The sequence below is a fragment of the Fonsecaea multimorphosa genome (assembly GCF_000836435.1).
Source record: "Fonsecaea multimorphosa CBS 102226 unplaced genomic scaffold supercont1.36, whole genome shotgun sequence".
NCBI lineage: Eukaryota > Fungi > Ascomycota > Eurotiomycetes > Chaetothyriales > Herpotrichiellaceae > Fonsecaea > Fonsecaea multimorphosa.
Genome location: NW_015971670.1, coordinates 69,080 through 86,310, shown reverse-complemented (window position 1 = coordinate 86,310; position 17,231 = coordinate 69,080). Strand labels below are relative to the sequence as shown.

Below are 17,231 nucleotides of genomic sequence, written 5' to 3'. Positions count from 1 at the left end.
CATACACTCGAGTTCGAGGCCCGTTACCGCCAAGTGTCTTCGTCAGCGCGGAAGGAGTCCATGTCCATGGCAGGAGTATGCAGTGGCTTATGATTGCACTGTTGTTTGCAACACGTCAAGCCTTTTTCTTCGACCGGCCCTTCTTCGTGCCCGCTGGCGTTGGACTTGGTTCCGCACCAGACGAAAGCGTTGTTGGGGGTTCAGCTCCTTGGTCAGCTTGCACCGCGGGCATCATGACGGGAATTCTGTCGGTCTTGTCCTTCCTGGCCATCTCTTCCTGTGCATTCCTCAACACGTCGATATTGGAGTTGAGCCACGCCTGGAGTTCCTTGCGTTGCAGATAGCCATGTGTATTAAACCACTGTGTGTAGTTGCCGGAGATTTCCTTGTCTTCCCATTTCTTGCCAGTTGAGGGGGCCGTGTAGGTGACTTTTAGTTTGTATTCAGGGGAGTGTTTCTTCGAAACCGAACGGAGTGTGAGCTGACAGAAACTGCGTCAGTCGGCCCGCCCTCTTATATGCCAGGAGACGAAACGTAATGGGCACAAGTGACAACAAACCTTTTGTCCTCCCTCCCTGACACCCACGAACACTGTCCCTGCCTCCACCACCCAGATCCAGAACGTCAATGCACTATTTAGCACAAAGTATGCGACACATGCAGGACCTGTGTACGACTTGGTCGCGTCCCAGCCCAGTTTCCAGTCTGCATAGAATAGCACTCCAGCGATCAGGACGGCTGTGTACCCCAATGCAAGCTTTACGTTTGTCATGTAATGTTCTTGTCTGAAGGCGTAGGGTTTGGGGAGGCTCGTAAGGTATGGTGCAAGTGCATCGTCCGTTGCATTTTTGAGATCTGCAACTCGGTTAGTGACAACAGCAGGCGCGTTACAGGTCACTGTACCATTAACAGAGTAGAGCGAGACTTTCTGCGGAGGGGATGAAGACATCTTGGACGTCTAGGACTCAAGTCCAGCGGTGCAGACACCAGATATCAAGGGTTGTGATCTCGACGTATACTTGGTCGGCTGCTGCGTACCAAACGGACACATTGTCCCTTGACCATGCAGAATGTCTTGGGGAAAGCTGGGGAACCGCTTGGCAGTCAGCGTTTCTGGAAGTCATACCAAGCTGCTTTTACAGTCTGTCCCCCGCCGCACACTTCGCGCTGTCCTCCGTTTTAAAGCAGCCTGATTTATGCATGAGATGAGGTATTGGGCCTATTGTCACGAGGCTGAAGATAAGGAGTGGCTTGGCAGACGATAAGGCTGCGAGGTCCCTCTCTGGATCAGTTGAAGGAAGGTTTCCTTCCTTCCTTTCGACGAATGTTGGCGATCGGGAGTGGTGGGGATGTTGATCCTGAGCACATACCATGTCCAGACCAATCTGAGCTTCTGCTGCAGATGCCGCCTCTGAGAATACATGTTCTGGAATAGCACTATCACCAACACAAATCAGCTCGCGGAAATCTGGTGACCAGTATGAGTGAGCACGAAAATGGCTCAATACCACCAGAGGCATCCTCCGAGCCATCCTTTCAGCGGCCGAACAAGCGCGCTCGAGTTGTGGTCGCTTGTATGAGGTGTAAAACAAGACGTCAAAAGGTACAGTGCCTCTTTGAAGTCCACCAGGAAGATGAAAGCGACAGCTAGATTAAAGGCTTTTAGTGCGACAACAAATTACCGGCCTGTTCCAATTGCGCCAGGGCGAAGCTGAACTGTGTCTTCCCGGAAAACGAGTACCCAGCATCCTACGTCAAGGCACTACAGACCCGGGTTGCATGGCTGGAAGCACAGCTGGGCCCCTCGCGGCCAACCCTGCCGGGGGAACATCTCTCCATAAGCGACAGCAATGATGCAGCAGGAGGCTCAGGGGAACGAATGGCTTCCCCACCTAGTACTCCAAATTTGGCCAGTAGTGTTGGCTTATTGTCTCTACAGGCGGCAGCCGAACCACAATACTTCGGAGTGTCATCTGGGGTGTCTTTAGCCTTGATGATCGAGTCAGCCGTCTACGAGAAAGCACGACCTCTTTCCAGCTTGAGTTTACCTGCGGAGACGGTCGAAAGTCCATTCGCGAGCAGCAGCCGGAGCGCTCATCCAACTGCTATAGCGCCCTTGCCGCCAGTCGAGAAGGCGACATCTTTCATGACCGCTTATCTGTCGTATATTCACCCCAATTTCCCGTTTCTGTCCAAAAGGCAATTGTGGAAAGCTCACCACAGTCGGCACGAGACGGAGAACGCTAGTTCTAGAGAGGCACACCATGATGATGTGGTGTTGCTGCTGGTGTATGCGATAGGATCTCGCTGTTTGAAACTGGTGGGATCAGAACAGGTCGCCGAATCGGAGCCGGAAAGCTTTTATCATTCAGCCATGGCGAAAATACAAGATCAACTCAACGTTCCAAGCGTTCAGAACATCCAGGTTATCCTCTTGGTGGCCATCTATGCTTTGCGATCTCCATCAGGTTCGTCTCCACTCCAGTCCTGTTGGCTGATTCGTTTTGGTTTTCCTCTTTTTTTGATTTAATTCGTTCTCCTCCCGTTCAGAAGGGGTTCGCAATGGCCGCCTCAAGCATAGGGCTTTGCAGACCCATCTGCTAACTCTTTCGATAGGATCTAGTATATGGCATTTGTGTGGCTTGATGATCAGACAATGTATCGAACTAGGACTTCACCGGCAACTACGGAAAGATGACAATACCGCACACTCGGATGAATTCAAGAGGAGGTTGTTTTGGAGCATCTACCACCTGGAGCGGAGAATCGTTCTCGTTCTGGGAAGACCATTGACCATAGCCGATGATGAGATCGACAATCCATTACCCAGTGAGATTGAAGATGACCATTTCCAAGAGACCCCAGAGCTTTCAGAGACCGGCCGTGAGCACCCAGGCTGGGACCAGAACATTCAGCCACGAAGACCTCCTACAGTGGCGGGAACGGATATCCTGTTCCACGTTCATAATATTCGGCTAGATCAGATCAACGCGAAAAGCCGTCTCGCTCTCTCTCGTCTCGCGAAGGCTGGCCGTGGGACAAGGGTCGAGCAAAAGATTGCGAAGCGATTTCAAGAACTTGAGAACTGGAAAACGGCCATGTTTGGTCACTCTATTGGAGCTGATACCTCAACAGACCTGATGTCGTCCACTTTCAGGACTCCTGTTCAAACCCCCATGTCGCGGCCTGCCTTGCCGGAAGCACAGCGTCTTGCGTTGCTGCTCAACTACCATCGAGCTCGCCGTGTGCTGCTCCAGACCATTCTAACCGAAATCCAGTTGTACAATCAACCATTCCCATTTGCCTCGTTTGCCAAGTCATCTGGCGAAGTCTGCCAGCTCAACCGGCGACTTCACCGCATACGATCCGTGCCCTTCACCCTGCTGGATCTTCATTCCGTCTTTGTCGCGGGATTCTCCATGATCTACTGCGCGTGGTCCGATCCTAGTCTCTACGATGCTGAAATGGCGGCTGACTTGGGAGCTTGCTCAACCGTGCTGTATTTGATTGCCGAACAGTGGGGCGAAGGGGCCAAGAAATACCGTGATGCCTTCGAGCTGATTGCCGGCAAGACGGCAGAGTATGTCCTGAGTCCAAGGCGGTCACATACGAGCAGCCAACAGCAGCCGGTATCTGTTGGCCTCCATGCACCGGCTCGCACATCAATCGCCCCAAGCGACACGGTCCTGGGCGGCGTGATGCCACAACCGACCTCGTCCGATGACGTGGAGCGATCCAATGGTGATGGTTGGGCAAAGGATAGCTTCGACGTCTGGCAGATGATGACTGAGTTCGTTCAAACTCAGGACAGTGATTACGAGTGTGACCCTGTCAACTTTAAAGAGATCGAGGCTTTTTTGACGGAAGAGGGCTTAGGCTGGTTCAATGGGGGTACAGGCACGGGCTTCTGATCTCATGCTAGTTAGTCCGTCGTCCTCAAATACCAATCTCCCTGTGTATTGTGGCATTTGGAAGAGTTGCCTTCGCGGTCCAGCTGATAAGAAGGGGCTTTCTAATATCTTGCCACCAATCCCCTGGCTTTGACAAGGTCGCGATCATTTTTCGTTCGTATTGTTATCGGGTCGGGCCCTATCCGACAACAGGTCTGGAATCACGGCGGGATCCACAGACTATCGGACTTGGTCGACTCGCTATCGCCTCCAGGCTCGTGGTGTATTGGGCAAACATGACAGATGACTCGTTGGGGAGTTCTAGGTACGCGTGCTCCTACTGCTGGTGGTTCAAGATTTGCGAATGTGACTCGAGGTCGAGTGCGCTTCCTCCGAAATGGCCTTGACACACTAGGCTCCATCCACATACTCCTGAGGAAGAGACTCCCGTTCCCGTTACGTTACAGATTGCTCAAATTGTCAACATCCCAAGGCTTCCCAACTCGAATAAAGGCCTCTGCTGCCAGGAGATCAGTTGAGATCATTATTGCATTGATTGTGCGGACCATCAGCCACGCTCTTTAAGTTCTCGCACGGGTGTCGTTGTTTACGGAGTGGCCATGATCAAGCAAAGCCCCAGACGCATTTGCTTCGGCATCCTCGTCCCTTCGTCTAATACGGTGCTGGAACCGCTCACGCAACAGATCGTCTCTCAGCTGGAGGATGTCTCTGTCCATTTCTCACGCTTCCGGGTCCTCAAAATCGCTCTGGATCCCGATGCACTGGCACAATTCGACAACAGCGCCATCATCGAGGCTGCGCGCCTGCTTGCGGACGCCCACGTCGACGTGATCGGCTGGAGTGGCACCTCGTCAGGATGGCTGGGCTTCGACGCCGACGTGAGACTATGTAAGGAGATCACGGCCGCGACCGGCATCCCTGCCACCACGTCGGTCCTCGGACTCAATCGACTCATCAAACGCCTTGGGATCACGGAGATGGGCCTGCTGACGCCGTACACCGACGATGTGCAGTCAGCTATCATAAAGAACTACCGCGGGCTTGGGGTGGACTGCTCGCTGGAACATCATCTGGGCCAGTCCGACAACCGAGGGTTTGCCAACGTCTCGGAGAAGACGCTCGATGATGGGTTCTGGCAACTGGCACAGCGAGGATCCCGCGTCATCAGTGTCTTCTGCACGGGACTCAAGGCGGCGCACCTGGTGGACAGATGGGAGACCAAGGCTGGTATCACAGTGTTGGACACCGTAGCGACGGTGCTGTGGGATATGTGTCGCATCGCGGGCGTGGACACGAGGTCGATCCAGGGCTGGGGAGTGCTGTTCCAACATTGCTGATGCGGCCGCGATGGCCAGGTGAGCAGTTGAACAGGACGAGGATATGGCAGTGCACACGCTTTCAAGCAGAGAGATGTCTAGAGGCGCTGGGATGTCGTTTCCATCCGCATTGCCCTGTTACATACACGGGCCTAGTCTTGGCGTGATAGTCGTGTCTACCGCTATAAATCTTCCACTGTTGGCATTCTAGCTAGTCTTTCTTCCATCGATTCTATTGAGTCCAACCAAACCCCCGGTAGTCATCCGTTCTGACTCCGTGTGCTCAACGATCATTCACAGGCTGAGAGGATCCAGCTATCTTCCCGCGTATTCAATACAGGCCTAGCTTCGAGCTCCTTTTCGCGGCTTCGGAGTTGGTCCGAGAGCCTTAATATCCTCCCACTTTGTACCTGGTCCCAGAGGTAATGGTTCAGCAGGCTAGCTTCCCGTCTTTTCGCTTGTTCCAGCGACCAAGGATTCCCGCGATTGGGCAGTTTGTCCTTATTGACCGATTCGCTAGGGGCTCCTTATCTCTTGCACCTGAACCTTTCAAACATTGTAAGACTCTCGAAGTCATTCCATCCTCCCTGTTGGACACAGACATCTCTTATCAATTCGAGCAGCTTTCGACCAATATCATTTTGGAACCATGGCGACCATGGCGTTCAGACAAGGTGCTCCAGCCCTACACTCCCTATCTATCCAGTGTCGGAGGTGTTCCGACAGACGTCTCTCTACTACAAGGGCGAGGCCATTGTATACTCCCTTTTACGACCGGCCCAGGAATATAAAAGAACACCCTTGCGACTGTTCTGGAACTTGATCCACGGTGAGATTCTCATTCATATAAAAATATTAGGCCTTCTAGTCACACTACCGCCTCTTCTCCACCCTCCGGCACAATGCACTTGCAGCACTTCTGGCAAGAGCATGTAGTCCTCAAACCCAAGCCCGGGTCCTTTGGGGCCGACGATGCCGACGCCATTGTCTATACCAACGAAGACATGGATCCCATCAAGCGCAAGGACCGCACATACCAGTGGTACCAGATGGGACTCTTCTGGATCGCCGAAGGGTTCAATGCCGCCCAGCTCCAGGTGTCCAGTTCCGCCTTTTCCCTGGGGCTCAACCCGGGATTGTGCGTCGTCGCCTGTCTCCTGGGCAACATCATCGTATCGATCCCCTGCGCGGCCTCGGGATACCTAGGGAGTAAACTGGGGACCAACTTCCCTGGCGTGGTGCGCGCTTCGTTCGGACTCTGGGGCTCCAAGTGGGCCATGATTGTTCGGGCTGTCCCTTGTCTAATCTACTATGGCATCCAGACCAGTCTCGCAGGTCAAGCGGTCCAGGCGTGTATTACGGCTATATGGCCTTCCTTCCGCCACTGGCAGGTCAACGCCTTTCCATCATCTGCCAACATCACCGCCCAGCAGCTCCTCTGTTTCGTCATCTTTTGGCTCATCTCACTGCCATTCCTCTACCTACCGATCCGGACACTGCGATTTTTGTTCGTGGTGAAGAGCATCATGGTGCCTCTCTACTGGACCGCTCTGTTTACCTGGTCCATCACTGCCGCAGGGGGATGGCCCAAGGTCTGGACGAAACCGAGTATACCTACCGACGGTATGTCCGTTGGCTATCTCTTTGGGATCTGTGTGAATGCCGCCATCTCAGGCAACGCCACGTTTGCCGTCAACATTATGGATATTTCTCGACATTCCAAGAGCGACAAGGCCGCTTGGTTAACTCAACTCTTTGCGCTCCCGGTCTTCGTCACCTTGACGGAGCTACTAGGCTGCACAATGGCCGTGGCGTCCTCGGTAGTCTACGGTGAAGTCCAGTGGAACCCGCTCGTCACCATCAACAACTTTGAAGCGCGTGGAGGCAAGTTTTTCGCCGGCATTCTATTCGTCTTCTTCAACATCATGACGAACGTTACGGGCAACTCGATCCCCTTCGCCAACGATCTCACCGGCCTTTTCCCTAAATACATCAACATCCGCCGCGGCCAGTTTATCTGCGCGGTGATCGGGTTCGCCATCTGTCCCTGGCAGATCCAGGCCAAAGCCACGACGTTCCTGGCCTTTATGGGCGCCTACACCCTGTTTTTGGGCGCGACCACCGGCGTCATGATGACCGACTACTTCTGGGTGCGGCGTGGCTACGGCATCAACATCTCGCATCTGTTCAAGCCGCACGGGATCTACTGGTACAACTACGGGTTCAACTGGCGCGCCTTCGTGGCCTGGTTCGTGGCGCTGGCGCCGTTGCTTCCCGGCATGCTCCAGACCATGGGGGTCAAGGTCACCAACAGAGGCATCCTGAACCTGTATTCCTGGAATTACGTTCTTGTCGTCGCCTTTTCGGGCCTGTTGTACCTGGCGCTAACCACCCTCTTCCCGGTCCCCGTCAAGACCAACGACGAAGACTTGGGCAAGCTCTATTTGATCGACGGCCTCGACCCGGAAATCACCACCGGCATGCTGCCGAGAGGCGGTGACGATGTCCACAGCGAGCGTGATGGCAAGAACACCGAGAGCGAGAAGAAGGGATTCGAGAGTCAGGTCAATGCTCAATTCGTGGGCAACATGGCCTAGAGACGAGCGTTGGGCCACAAAAACACATCGCACACACGTGTTTTTTTGCCGTATAGACGATTTGCGCGCGAGCCTGCATGGGGGGATAGGAGGATGTGTGCTCTCTCTTTTCGTTACTTGACATATCTACAACCTGCACACTGAAAGACTTCGCGGGGGAAGGGATATCGGGAAACACGCTCCCGGCAGAATCGAAATCCGAGATCATTTCTTCGTTTTCACGCCCTTTTTCTGTACTCTATGGGCCCGCCCGTTTTGCTAAGAAGGGTAATTTAGTGTAATGTAGCCCAGCCTGGCTTGGTGGGGATGACCGTCATGGACACACATGGATGGTTTGGTGTGTATCATACCCCCCCTCTGGGTTCCAATCGACCTGTTTTCCAAAAGACTCGGTTCTACTATCTGTATGCGCAGCGTGGGGATGATCTCCTTATTATATCGAGCAGCTCCATTCTTGCTTTTCCTCGCTTTTCTTTCGCCCCTTCGCGCTGGAATTCAGTACAAGGCAGATATGTGGATATGTACATACACACATCCGAAACTTGACCCAACGACACCCTCGATATGACTGGGCTTACACCTCCTCCGCCATGACCCTGATGAGCTCCCTCCCAAAGGCCATGAGCTCCCTGTCCTTGCCCGCCTGGCCAATCACCGTGACGCCAAAGGGCAATTTCTTACCGTTGGGGTTCACCCACGCGCCGGCGGGGACGCTGACGGCCGCCAAGTCGAGGAGATTGACGAAGTTTGTGAAGCGGCCCAGGACCTTGTTGCGCGCCATGGGCTCCATCTCGAGCTGCGCGACGGTGAAGTGGTCGACGGTGCTGGGCACGACGAGCACGTCGATCTGGTCGCGGAACTGCACCTCGGCGTGCCGCTTGTGTTGTGCGAGCGTGAAGATGTCGGCGTACGCGCGCTCGGCCGTGAAATGCTGGTCTAGCGCTTGTTGGAATGTCGTCTGGATGGCCGGATGTAGCGAGTTGAGGCCGTGGGTGTGGATGTACGGCTCGAACGCGAGCAGGCGTTGGGCCACGATCGACGAGTCGTACAGCATCTGGTTCGCCGCGGAGAAGGGCCCGTAGTCGAAAGATCCCGCGGGGGCCTCGATGCACCATTCCTTGCGGCCTCGGAGGGCCGTGACTACGTTCTGGAACAGTCCGAGGTAGGCAGGTGAGATGTCGTGGAGGACGTCTTCGGGTGGGATGGCAAAGCGGATTGGATCCTTCCAGGGTTCCCACGCGGGCAGCTCGCGACGGGCAAACACGTCTCGCTCGTCAAATGCTCTCATCACTCCCCAGACCTGCTCGACATCATCCACCGTTCGGGCCATGACGCACACACAGTCGATGTTCTTGCACGCGGGGAACAAGCCTTCGGTGCTGATGGTCCCCAGCGTGGGTTTCAGGCCGACGACGCCATTGAGCGCCGCGGGCACCCTGGTGCTGCCTCCCGTGTCCGTGCAGACGGTGAAGGAGACCAAGGACGCGGCGACGCTCACGGCCGAGCCCGACGAACTCCCCCCCGAGACGTAATCGGCGTCGAACACGCAGCGAGGCGCGCCCCAGGGAGAGCGCACACCGGTTAGCCCGGTGGCAAATTGGTCGAGGTTGGTTTTGCCCACGAGGATCCCGCCCGCGGCAAGGATTCGCGAGATCGCCGGTGCTGTTTCCGTCGCTGTATGAGCGAACGTCGGGCACGCGAGCGTCGTCGGGAGGTCCTTGATGTCGATCGAATCTTTGACGGAGAACGGGATCCCGAACAGCGGCGGGAGAGGGAGGTCGGGGTCGGACCTGTAGTACGTGTCCACCAGTTCCTCTGCGCGCCTCACTGCTTGGGATTCGGGGATCAGGTAGATCCAGACGGCCGGGTCATGGTTCTGGTACGAGGATATTCTACCATAGACGTGCCGCACGACGTCGACTGGCGAGAGTCTCCGGGCCGCATACTCTGCACGGAGGTCGACAACGTTGAGGCTTGATATCTCCGGCGAGGACGACGGGCTCATGCTGAGGGGAGTTGTAGTCGTTGGCCTAGCTCCTCCCGTGCAATTCAGTGGTGATGTGATGCGACTGATTGAAACAGTGGGAGGGAGGGAGGGAGCATCCCCTTCAGCGCCTCACCCACCATGCCAGCTCTGCAGAATAGGGCAATGCATTTTATCACCCTGTTATCAACGCGTGCGTCTTGTCAGGCCGTAAACTGCCGCTACCTACTACTTGTCGAATGAATGCTGTCGGATATTCTCCGATAGCTGAATCCACCAGCCATCCCTGTACCGAGTACGGACGCCCTGTCGGCTGTGGCCCGATAATGAAACTCAGTTCGCAGCCTCGGCTCGCCTTGGTCAGGGAGCCGTATCTATGCGTATCAAAGTGGATCATTATCGTGTTCTCGGTGGAGACTACCAAGTACATATTCACATTAATACTAAAGGTGGGCATAGCAAGCGTCGGGCGACTTGATTGGGGCCATTACAAAGGTGTTCCTTTTTGACGCCGACATTTATGAATGCTTCATCCGCGGACGTTGAAGAGAACATCGTCCAGCGCCGAGCTCTTCAAGTCCTGCACATCCTTCAACACGGGTCGCCGCTCGCCGCCGTAGCCGACTTTCCTCATCCACGCCTCCAGCCCCTTGATGCGATTCGGGTTGATCTCGTCGAGAAGAGCCATGTCTCTGGTGGCCCCGAAGCCTTCGCCCCAATAGTGCCACCATGCCTTGAAGTTGTCCTTCCAGCTCATCAAGGACTCGTCGGTCGCAACGTTGGGTCCGACTCCCCAAGCAGCCGGGGCTCCCGGATAAGGCTCCGCCTTAGGGAGGTACTCGTCCATGGGCATGCGCACGAACTTTGCATCTCTGCCCGTCACCCGCGCTGCAGTGTCGGCGATTTCTTGCATGCTGACCTGGTCCGTGGCGACTTCGAGGTCCATCCCCGCCGATCGGTCGGGATTGTCAAACATCCACAAGACGAATGGGCCGACGTCGTCGAGCGCGATCAGTGGAATTTTCCCATCAGCTGGTGTTGGTGATCAGTCAGTGAAGCTATCCCAGAATCTGCATAAGGTGAAGTTACGTACCTGCTGGGTTTGCCCAGACCAAGGACCCGTTGGGCTTTTGGTCCGGCACAAACATGCCTTCGAAGAGCATGTCCATGTATGGGCACGTTGTGAAGAGCGAGGTTTTCATCCCTGCTTGACCCTGTGCGAGGATGAAATCTGCATGGCTCGCCAGGCTCGATCAGTCCGGTGGCTCCCCATAGTAGGCGGGCGACGACGCTTACCTCCCATGCGGCCCTTTGCGTCGTTATGGCAACAGTGGTACTTCTCATCCCACCCGGCCTTCTTGAGTGAGTAGTCAATGTTGGCCAAGATAAAGTGCTGGACCTTGTAGTGCCGCGCGATCTCGTACGCCCGGATCGTGTAGAAGAGCTCGTCCTTTTCGCCCAGCGTGAACCCGTCGATGTTGACCCACGCGCCGTAGACGCCCTGAAACGCGCGGCGCAAGTCGCTCAGGCTGTCTTGCTTGCCCTGCATGAGGACAACGTTGGGCAGCGAGGCGAGCGCCTTTGCATGCTCGGAATTTGGGTTGCGGGTGAGCACTCGCGCCTTGTAGCGACCACTGGCCGACAATGCTACCCAAGGTCGGAGAGTTCTGTCAGCTTGGGAGTTCACTGAGAAAAGGACGGTGATGATATACAACAATCCTATAGGAGCCTCTCTCAGATCACTCACATTTGACGACCGGTGCGCCTTGGGCCCCTGTTCCCCCCAGAACCAGGATTTCTTTGAGGTCTGTCATGTTTGCTTTTCCTTCTCTGGAGAGAGTGTCTCTTCCTGTCTGTCCCTGGGTGACGCGCGATGCAGAGCAGCGTATACCTCTCTGTGCCGGCGCTCCGAGTAACCAGCCTCTTTTATATCATTTCCATGGACTTTCTGGATCGTCGGGACTTTCTGACCCCCTGGACCGCTCTCAGCTTCATGGCGAGAGTCCGAGTCCGACTCTGCATGGTTCATTGAACCACTTCCAGCCCCAGACGTGCACATTTTTGACCCCTCTTTGCTCATCAGGACAAACGCCAGCAATAGTCGGTACACTTAGCTGTTTGTATGCGTTTGCTATTCCGCTTGATTATTCTGAATTTGCAATGACAACCTGGAACCTCGGTCGATAGGGTGGAATGCTTGTTGATTTTTGATTAATTTTCATCACACGAGGAAGAAAACTTGGAGAAGGTCGAAATCGGTTTGGTAGATGTTGTACATTGTTTTGTCTCGTCTTCGACCCCGCGATCAAATGAATACATATACTCTCCAAAATCGTACAAACCCCTATGTTCGCGGCCGGGTAGATACGAGGTACATGTATTGATTACATGGTTCGCACAACAAGGACTCCACGAGATTGGGGGAGCCACCCACTGCTGAGGATATGATAACCGTGGGGTGGTGGAGCTGCAGTGATACTAAAATCCTCCTTTCTTCCGGTGTGCCTCATCCCGTGTATCCCGGCCGCTTGACAAGGGTACTGGTTTGTATACATGACTACAAGTTGGCGGGGTTGCGGGTTGGACTGGCGAACATGCCGCTTCGAGTGAGACCCTCGTCTCTGTTTCCTTACTCATCTATTCATGGAGGCATCTCACCACTCCTCGTACAGGAGTATGTATTATGTGCTATGACGCCGCCGAAATGTACACCCGTGCCTCAAACGGCTGCAAGTGATTCTTCTCCTCGGGATTCGTCCACATTTGCGACGGCAAGGCTGAAGTTTCGGCCGCCCTCCACCACGGCCGCAGCAGAAGCAGGGGACTATGGCTTTTCTTTCGCAGACATGTTGGCCACGGTCACTGCTTTGGTCCCGTCGTGGGCCTCCTTTGACGAAGACGACCAGGTCTTTGTCCGCCTGGCCACAGTTCTCCATCTCGCGGAACGTCCCATACACGAACACGTCCTTGTGTGACGCAGAAATGGCAGACGCTGTGACGGAGCTTCGAGCGCTCAACTGACGTTAGTACTCACCGTCCGAGGAACACGAGAGACCTTGCACTAGATCAAAGTCTATCGCACAGATACTTTGGTCAAAGCTCACTGTGGCCTCCCCATTCTCAAGAACACCCTGTGTGGTCACCGCTTGCGCCATCGACAGCAGCAAAAGGGAACTAAAGGGAACCAAATAATCCTTAATCACAGACCCTGCAATCCCTTTAGCAAAGGCACAAGAGAGAGCACTGATGGGTCCTCCACGGCTGAGCCTGTCGGTCACGATGCTGCCGCCACCGCAACCTCCAAACGCAATCAAGTCCAAGTCGAAACACCGATTTGAAACACAAGAAATATAGTCCATTTTCGTCTTAGGTCCAAGTACAGTCTGGGAGACTAAAGATACAATATGCATATAGCCAAGAAATGGAGACGGGGGTATCATATCCCGAGGTATCCATCCAAGATCCATCGCAGTTCTTGCCCATTTGAACGCAGTGCAAGTTGTTGTGCCCGGCTTTGCCGGACATATGCTGTAGACGTGAAAATTTGCGGCTGTCGCTCATGCCATGCAAACATTCCATTTCCCCATAATCCCAGCATCATGCAGCAAGACTCATTCGGTCACGCCCATGCATCTCCAAGACTTTTCACCTATCCAAATGCCGGGGGAACCCAATAAAAGCCAAGAAGCCCATCGTCAGGATTATCGTAAACTCATATCATTATCGTCGCTTCTGGGATTCAATTCTTGTCATCTTCCAGCTTCAAGCTGTGAAGGGGTAGGCAGGGCTTCCGGAGCCGCCGGTGGTGTCTGTGTCTGTCGACTTCGACCTGGCATTCTCAAGCCGAACCGTGATCTCCATGATGGCTGAGTGTCGGCCCCTTCTTGGCTGGCCGTGGTGTTCGAGCTCGGTAGTCTCTCTCTTTGCCGCCGTCGATCCTGTTCTCGAGTTGACTGATCTGCCCGCTCGGCACGCACTACAAGCGGGAATCCATGTCGATCGCGATCGTGGTAGACAATACTCATGAATCTGCCCGGGATGATCATTGCAGGTCTCCGGCCCGGTCGACCATTTCCGATGATCGAAAACGTCGCTTGGGGCGGCTGCAGGTTAGTTGGATTCGCTTCGGCACCTTCGGGTCGAGGCTTGGGGACGTAATAATCCGCCTTGCAAAGAGGACAACAGGCCCGGCGCGATGTCAACCAAGGGTCAACGCACGAGGCATGGAATGCGTGACCACAATGCAGCCCGCGAATGTCGTCGTCGTCGTCGATATTGTCGATACAAATGGCACAAGCGTCGCCAGGATCAGGTAATTGCTCGGCAGGAAGGGCAGTTTGGATCCGTTCTTCGTCTTCATCGTCATCATCGTGACTGGTGACTTTGTGCACAGGAGTGCCGGGTGTCACGGTAGATGGAGCGGATCTGGGACTAGATGGCGTGACCGGCCGATTGTTGTCCATGTTACTCTTTTCACCTTCCACAACCTCTGGCTCACCGTGCTCAGGAGTTTTCTCCTCAGCCGTAGAGTTTGTTTGCGCATGCGCCAATTCCTGAGCTCCAATTTCCTTTGAATCCTTGGAATCCCGTTGAGCATTGTGTATACTAGCCGGGCGAGAGGCAGTGGTAATCCCTCCAGCAGTGGGTAGGCCCTCTTCAGCACGATTGGAACGCCATGTCTTATATTTTGTCAAGGGGAACTTTTCGTTGACTTCCTCAATGGTCATGAGCTTCTTTTCCCGCCTGCGGCGGTGTTGTCGGGGCATCGCTGCAAGATCTACTCCATCTGGGTCTTCGCCATTCATGCGCTGTCGGTTGCGCTGATTGTATCTGAAACAGTATTTGACACCGACGATGATCCTGACAGAAGACACACGAAAAGGTTAGATGATATAGGAACGCCTGATGACGATTGCGGCTCACCATAAGTTCGTAAAGACGACGCCGAAGCCCAGAGCCACGAAAAAGAGCAGTGGCGAACTCGGACCAGAGCCTCCATTGTTACCAGGGTTGCCAGTTGAGGTCGCAGTGGGCGATGTCGTGGTAGACGATGTTGAAGTGGCCATCTTAGATGAGATATGACAGCCAAGGCACAGTAGTCGACGGCCGAGAGGTAGTCAGCGTGCAGATTGTGGGTGCGCAACTGGGTGCTGATGAGAGCATCTAAACTGTGCCGGCGACTACGGATACAGGAAGGGAGAACTGATTATTCGTCGAGTCGGCTGTTGATGTGCAAAGACATGAGCAGGGAGACAAAAAGGAGAGGTGACAAGCTGCAAAGGATATGGAGGAGTGAGTGGCGAACGACTGTGATGTAGATCGTTATCGAGGAGGAGTGCCAGAACGATCAATCGATGCAAGGGTGAGATTAGGATTGGTCCTTCGGCGTGCGGTTCGAGCCTGGATCCTTTCTCACACGAGGCGGATCGAGTGACAAAGGCGTGAGGTGAAGGGGGAGGGTGTTTCAAGGGGAAGAAGCAACGTCTGCTTGGGAGAACGGATTGGCCCAAGGAGGGATACGCAGTCTTCAATGGGGCGGGTTCGGGTATAGCATCCCCGGCAGAAGAAAGGTGGATGCGATGCAAGCTGCTTTAGGAGAATGAAATTTGGGGGGAATAGGACGTGAAGGAGGTAAGAGTAAGGTATACACAGTAGCGATGCAGGAGCCGGAGAAGAAGAGGATGAAGGTGAAAGTGAAGGTGAAGATGGGCGCAGTTGGAAAGCTGGATCTGCGGATGGTTCACACAAGACCAAGTCCGAGCAAAGACGGCGGGCGGCAGAAGAATATTGGAGGGCTGTGGGTGGCTGGTCATCAGGTTTGCAATGGGCGGCAGGCTGCAGTCCTTGCACCTGCTAAAATCCGGTTTAGTTAAAGAAGCTACTCGCCCTCCCGGTGTCTAGCACTGCCTAAGACGTTTAGTGAGGGCTTCAAGCCCCGACCGCGGGAAAGCCGGATCCCTGGACACAACCCATGCTTTCAATCATGATTCATCCATTCCCTCCTCCCATGCATTTCCGCCAGAATCATACAATCATCGTGCCATCCATGCTATTATCCCCTCGATGTCCTGCTCGCCCCCTGCAAAAATATTGATCCTCAACTTAGCGTCCGTTGTGACGAGCACAGAGGACGCATGACGGAGAACCGTCGTCCTTGTGCCCTTGTGCCCTTGACGCCACCCGCAATGCCGCACGGACTTCACCTCGAAACACAAGCCAACGCCATCATCCTACCTCGTAATACATACCACAAATCACCCGGTCTTGCGACGCCGTGCCCGCTTGGCATGCTTAGGCGCGAGCTTGTGTCTCTCGTTTATTTCCCCGGCCTCTACCTCGCACCCCTCCAGTGCTGGGCGATGGCGATAAGTCAATTGGATTGGGTGAACATCACTTGACCCTCCAACGGTTTGTACCGGGCTCCGAGTGGACGCAGAGTTTCCAGCGTGGTGCTCGTCGATCGATGATGCCGGAGGCAGGCGAGTGCAGGGCATCCAAAGTGACATGGTAAACGTTCTTGTGTGACACGCAGTCATTTGCGCCCTCTTTGGCAGCCAATGATGAGATGTAGCTATCTTTGTCCCTTGCACATGTGCCTTGAAACTCTCCAGCCACTGCTCCAGATCCATGTCTGAGACGAACCATCACCTCCTCATCTCCAGTGGAAATCTCCCGAGGACTGGTCTAGACGCTGTTCTTCACGTATCGCAACCTCGACCAGCGCTTCCAACTTCTCTGATCACAATAAACGTACGGAGCTCTCAGCTTCACCATTTCTCCCTCATCATTGCCTAGGTTTACTTCTTCTGCAATAGCCACTCTCCTCGTCAACATTGACCTCCAATGCGTTCATGAAAAGCACCTAAATGAAGCCTCCAGTGCAGAATACCCCGTATGCGTATTCCAACTCCGTCACTGGGGCGAAGATTTCAGAGATACTGATGAGCATATCTGTGGCGGAAGGTCAGTCACTGAACGGTGGTGAAAATGCTGGATCTGGTTTCCACTTACCGCCCGGAGCTCGGAACGCATTGTGCATGTTGTTGCCCTGGGCGCCGCCAACGACACCCACAGTGGCTGCTCACACCGCTCTGTTGACGGAGTGGTGCTCGTTGACGGAGTCGTACTCCGCACTCTATATCAACACCAGTCATTAGTTCCCTTTTATATCCACGTCTGATCATTGAGCGTCCGCCACTTACAATCATCCTGCGCTCGTCCTGGTACAAGTATCCAGGCGCGCCGTGGCTGCCCACCCTTCCAAAAAAACGTCGGCGACAAAACCACTCAACGAGTGGGGTACTCGTTGACCGAGTGGTACTCGGCAGACTGTAAAATCAGTTAGATTCTGGACACCTTAAACATGATTGATATATGGATGAACTTACTCTCTCCTCCTCCTCTTCCACCACCTCAGCGGCCG

At 54.4% G+C, this 17,231-nt stretch overlaps 7 protein-coding genes across 7 annotated transcripts; 3 read left to right on the top strand and 4 right to left on the bottom strand.

Moving 5' to 3' along the window:
- Nucleotides 1-115: 115 nt before the first annotated feature.
- Nucleotides 116-949, bottom strand: Z520_11146 (uncharacterized protein; the record flags this gene model as incomplete). The annotated part of the gene is made up of 3 exons (XM_016781635.1): nt 116-481; nt 560-861; nt 904-949. 3 exons carry the CDS (start codon nt 947-949, stop codon nt 116-118), a joined length of 714 nt encoding a protein of 237 aa, XP_016627212.1.
- Nucleotides 950-1,480: 531 nt separating this feature from the next.
- On the top strand, nt 1,481-3,911 carry Z520_11145 (uncharacterized protein; the record flags this gene model as incomplete). Its single annotated transcript, XM_016781634.1, has 3 exons — nt 1,481-1,603; nt 1,667-2,468; nt 2,617-3,911. 3 exons carry the CDS (start codon nt 1,481-1,483, stop codon nt 3,909-3,911), a joined length of 2,220 nt encoding a protein of 739 aa, XP_016627211.1.
- Nucleotides 3,912-4,510: 599 nt separating this feature from the next.
- On the top strand, nt 4,511-5,248 carry Z520_11144 (uncharacterized protein; the record flags this gene model as incomplete). The annotated part of the gene is made up of 1 exon (XM_016781633.1): nt 4,511-5,248. One exon carries the CDS (start codon nt 4,511-4,513, stop codon nt 5,246-5,248), a length of 738 nt encoding a protein of 245 aa, XP_016627210.1.
- An 881-nt stretch (nt 5,249-6,129) lies between these two features.
- Z520_11143 (uncharacterized protein) lies at nt 6,130-7,824 on the top strand (the record flags this gene model as incomplete). The annotated part of the gene is made up of 1 exon (XM_016781632.1): nt 6,130-7,824. The coding sequence occupies one exon, from the start codon at nt 6,130-6,132 to the stop codon at nt 7,822-7,824; it is 1,695 nt and encodes a 564-aa protein (XP_016627209.1).
- A 574-nt stretch (nt 7,825-8,398) lies between these two features.
- On the bottom strand, nt 8,399-9,829 carry Z520_11142 (uncharacterized protein; the record flags this gene model as incomplete). Its single annotated transcript, XM_016781631.1, has 1 exon — nt 8,399-9,829. The coding sequence occupies one exon, from the start codon at nt 9,827-9,829 to the stop codon at nt 8,399-8,401; it is 1,431 nt and encodes a 476-aa protein (XP_016627208.1).
- A 508-nt stretch (nt 9,830-10,337) lies between these two features.
- On the bottom strand, nt 10,338-11,622 carry Z520_11141 (uncharacterized protein; the record flags this gene model as incomplete). Its single annotated transcript, XM_016781630.1, has 4 exons — nt 10,338-10,840; nt 10,902-11,039; nt 11,105-11,455; nt 11,556-11,622. The coding sequence occupies 4 exons, from the start codon at nt 11,620-11,622 to the stop codon at nt 10,338-10,340; spliced, it is 1,059 nt and encodes a 352-aa protein (XP_016627207.1).
- A 1,935-nt stretch (nt 11,623-13,557) lies between these two features.
- On the bottom strand, nt 13,558-14,874 carry Z520_11140 (uncharacterized protein; the record flags this gene model as incomplete). Its single annotated transcript, XM_016781629.1, has 2 exons — nt 13,558-14,668; nt 14,732-14,874. 2 exons carry the CDS (start codon nt 14,872-14,874, stop codon nt 13,558-13,560), a joined length of 1,254 nt encoding a protein of 417 aa, XP_016627206.1.
- Nucleotides 14,875-17,231: the final 2,357 nt, after the last annotated feature.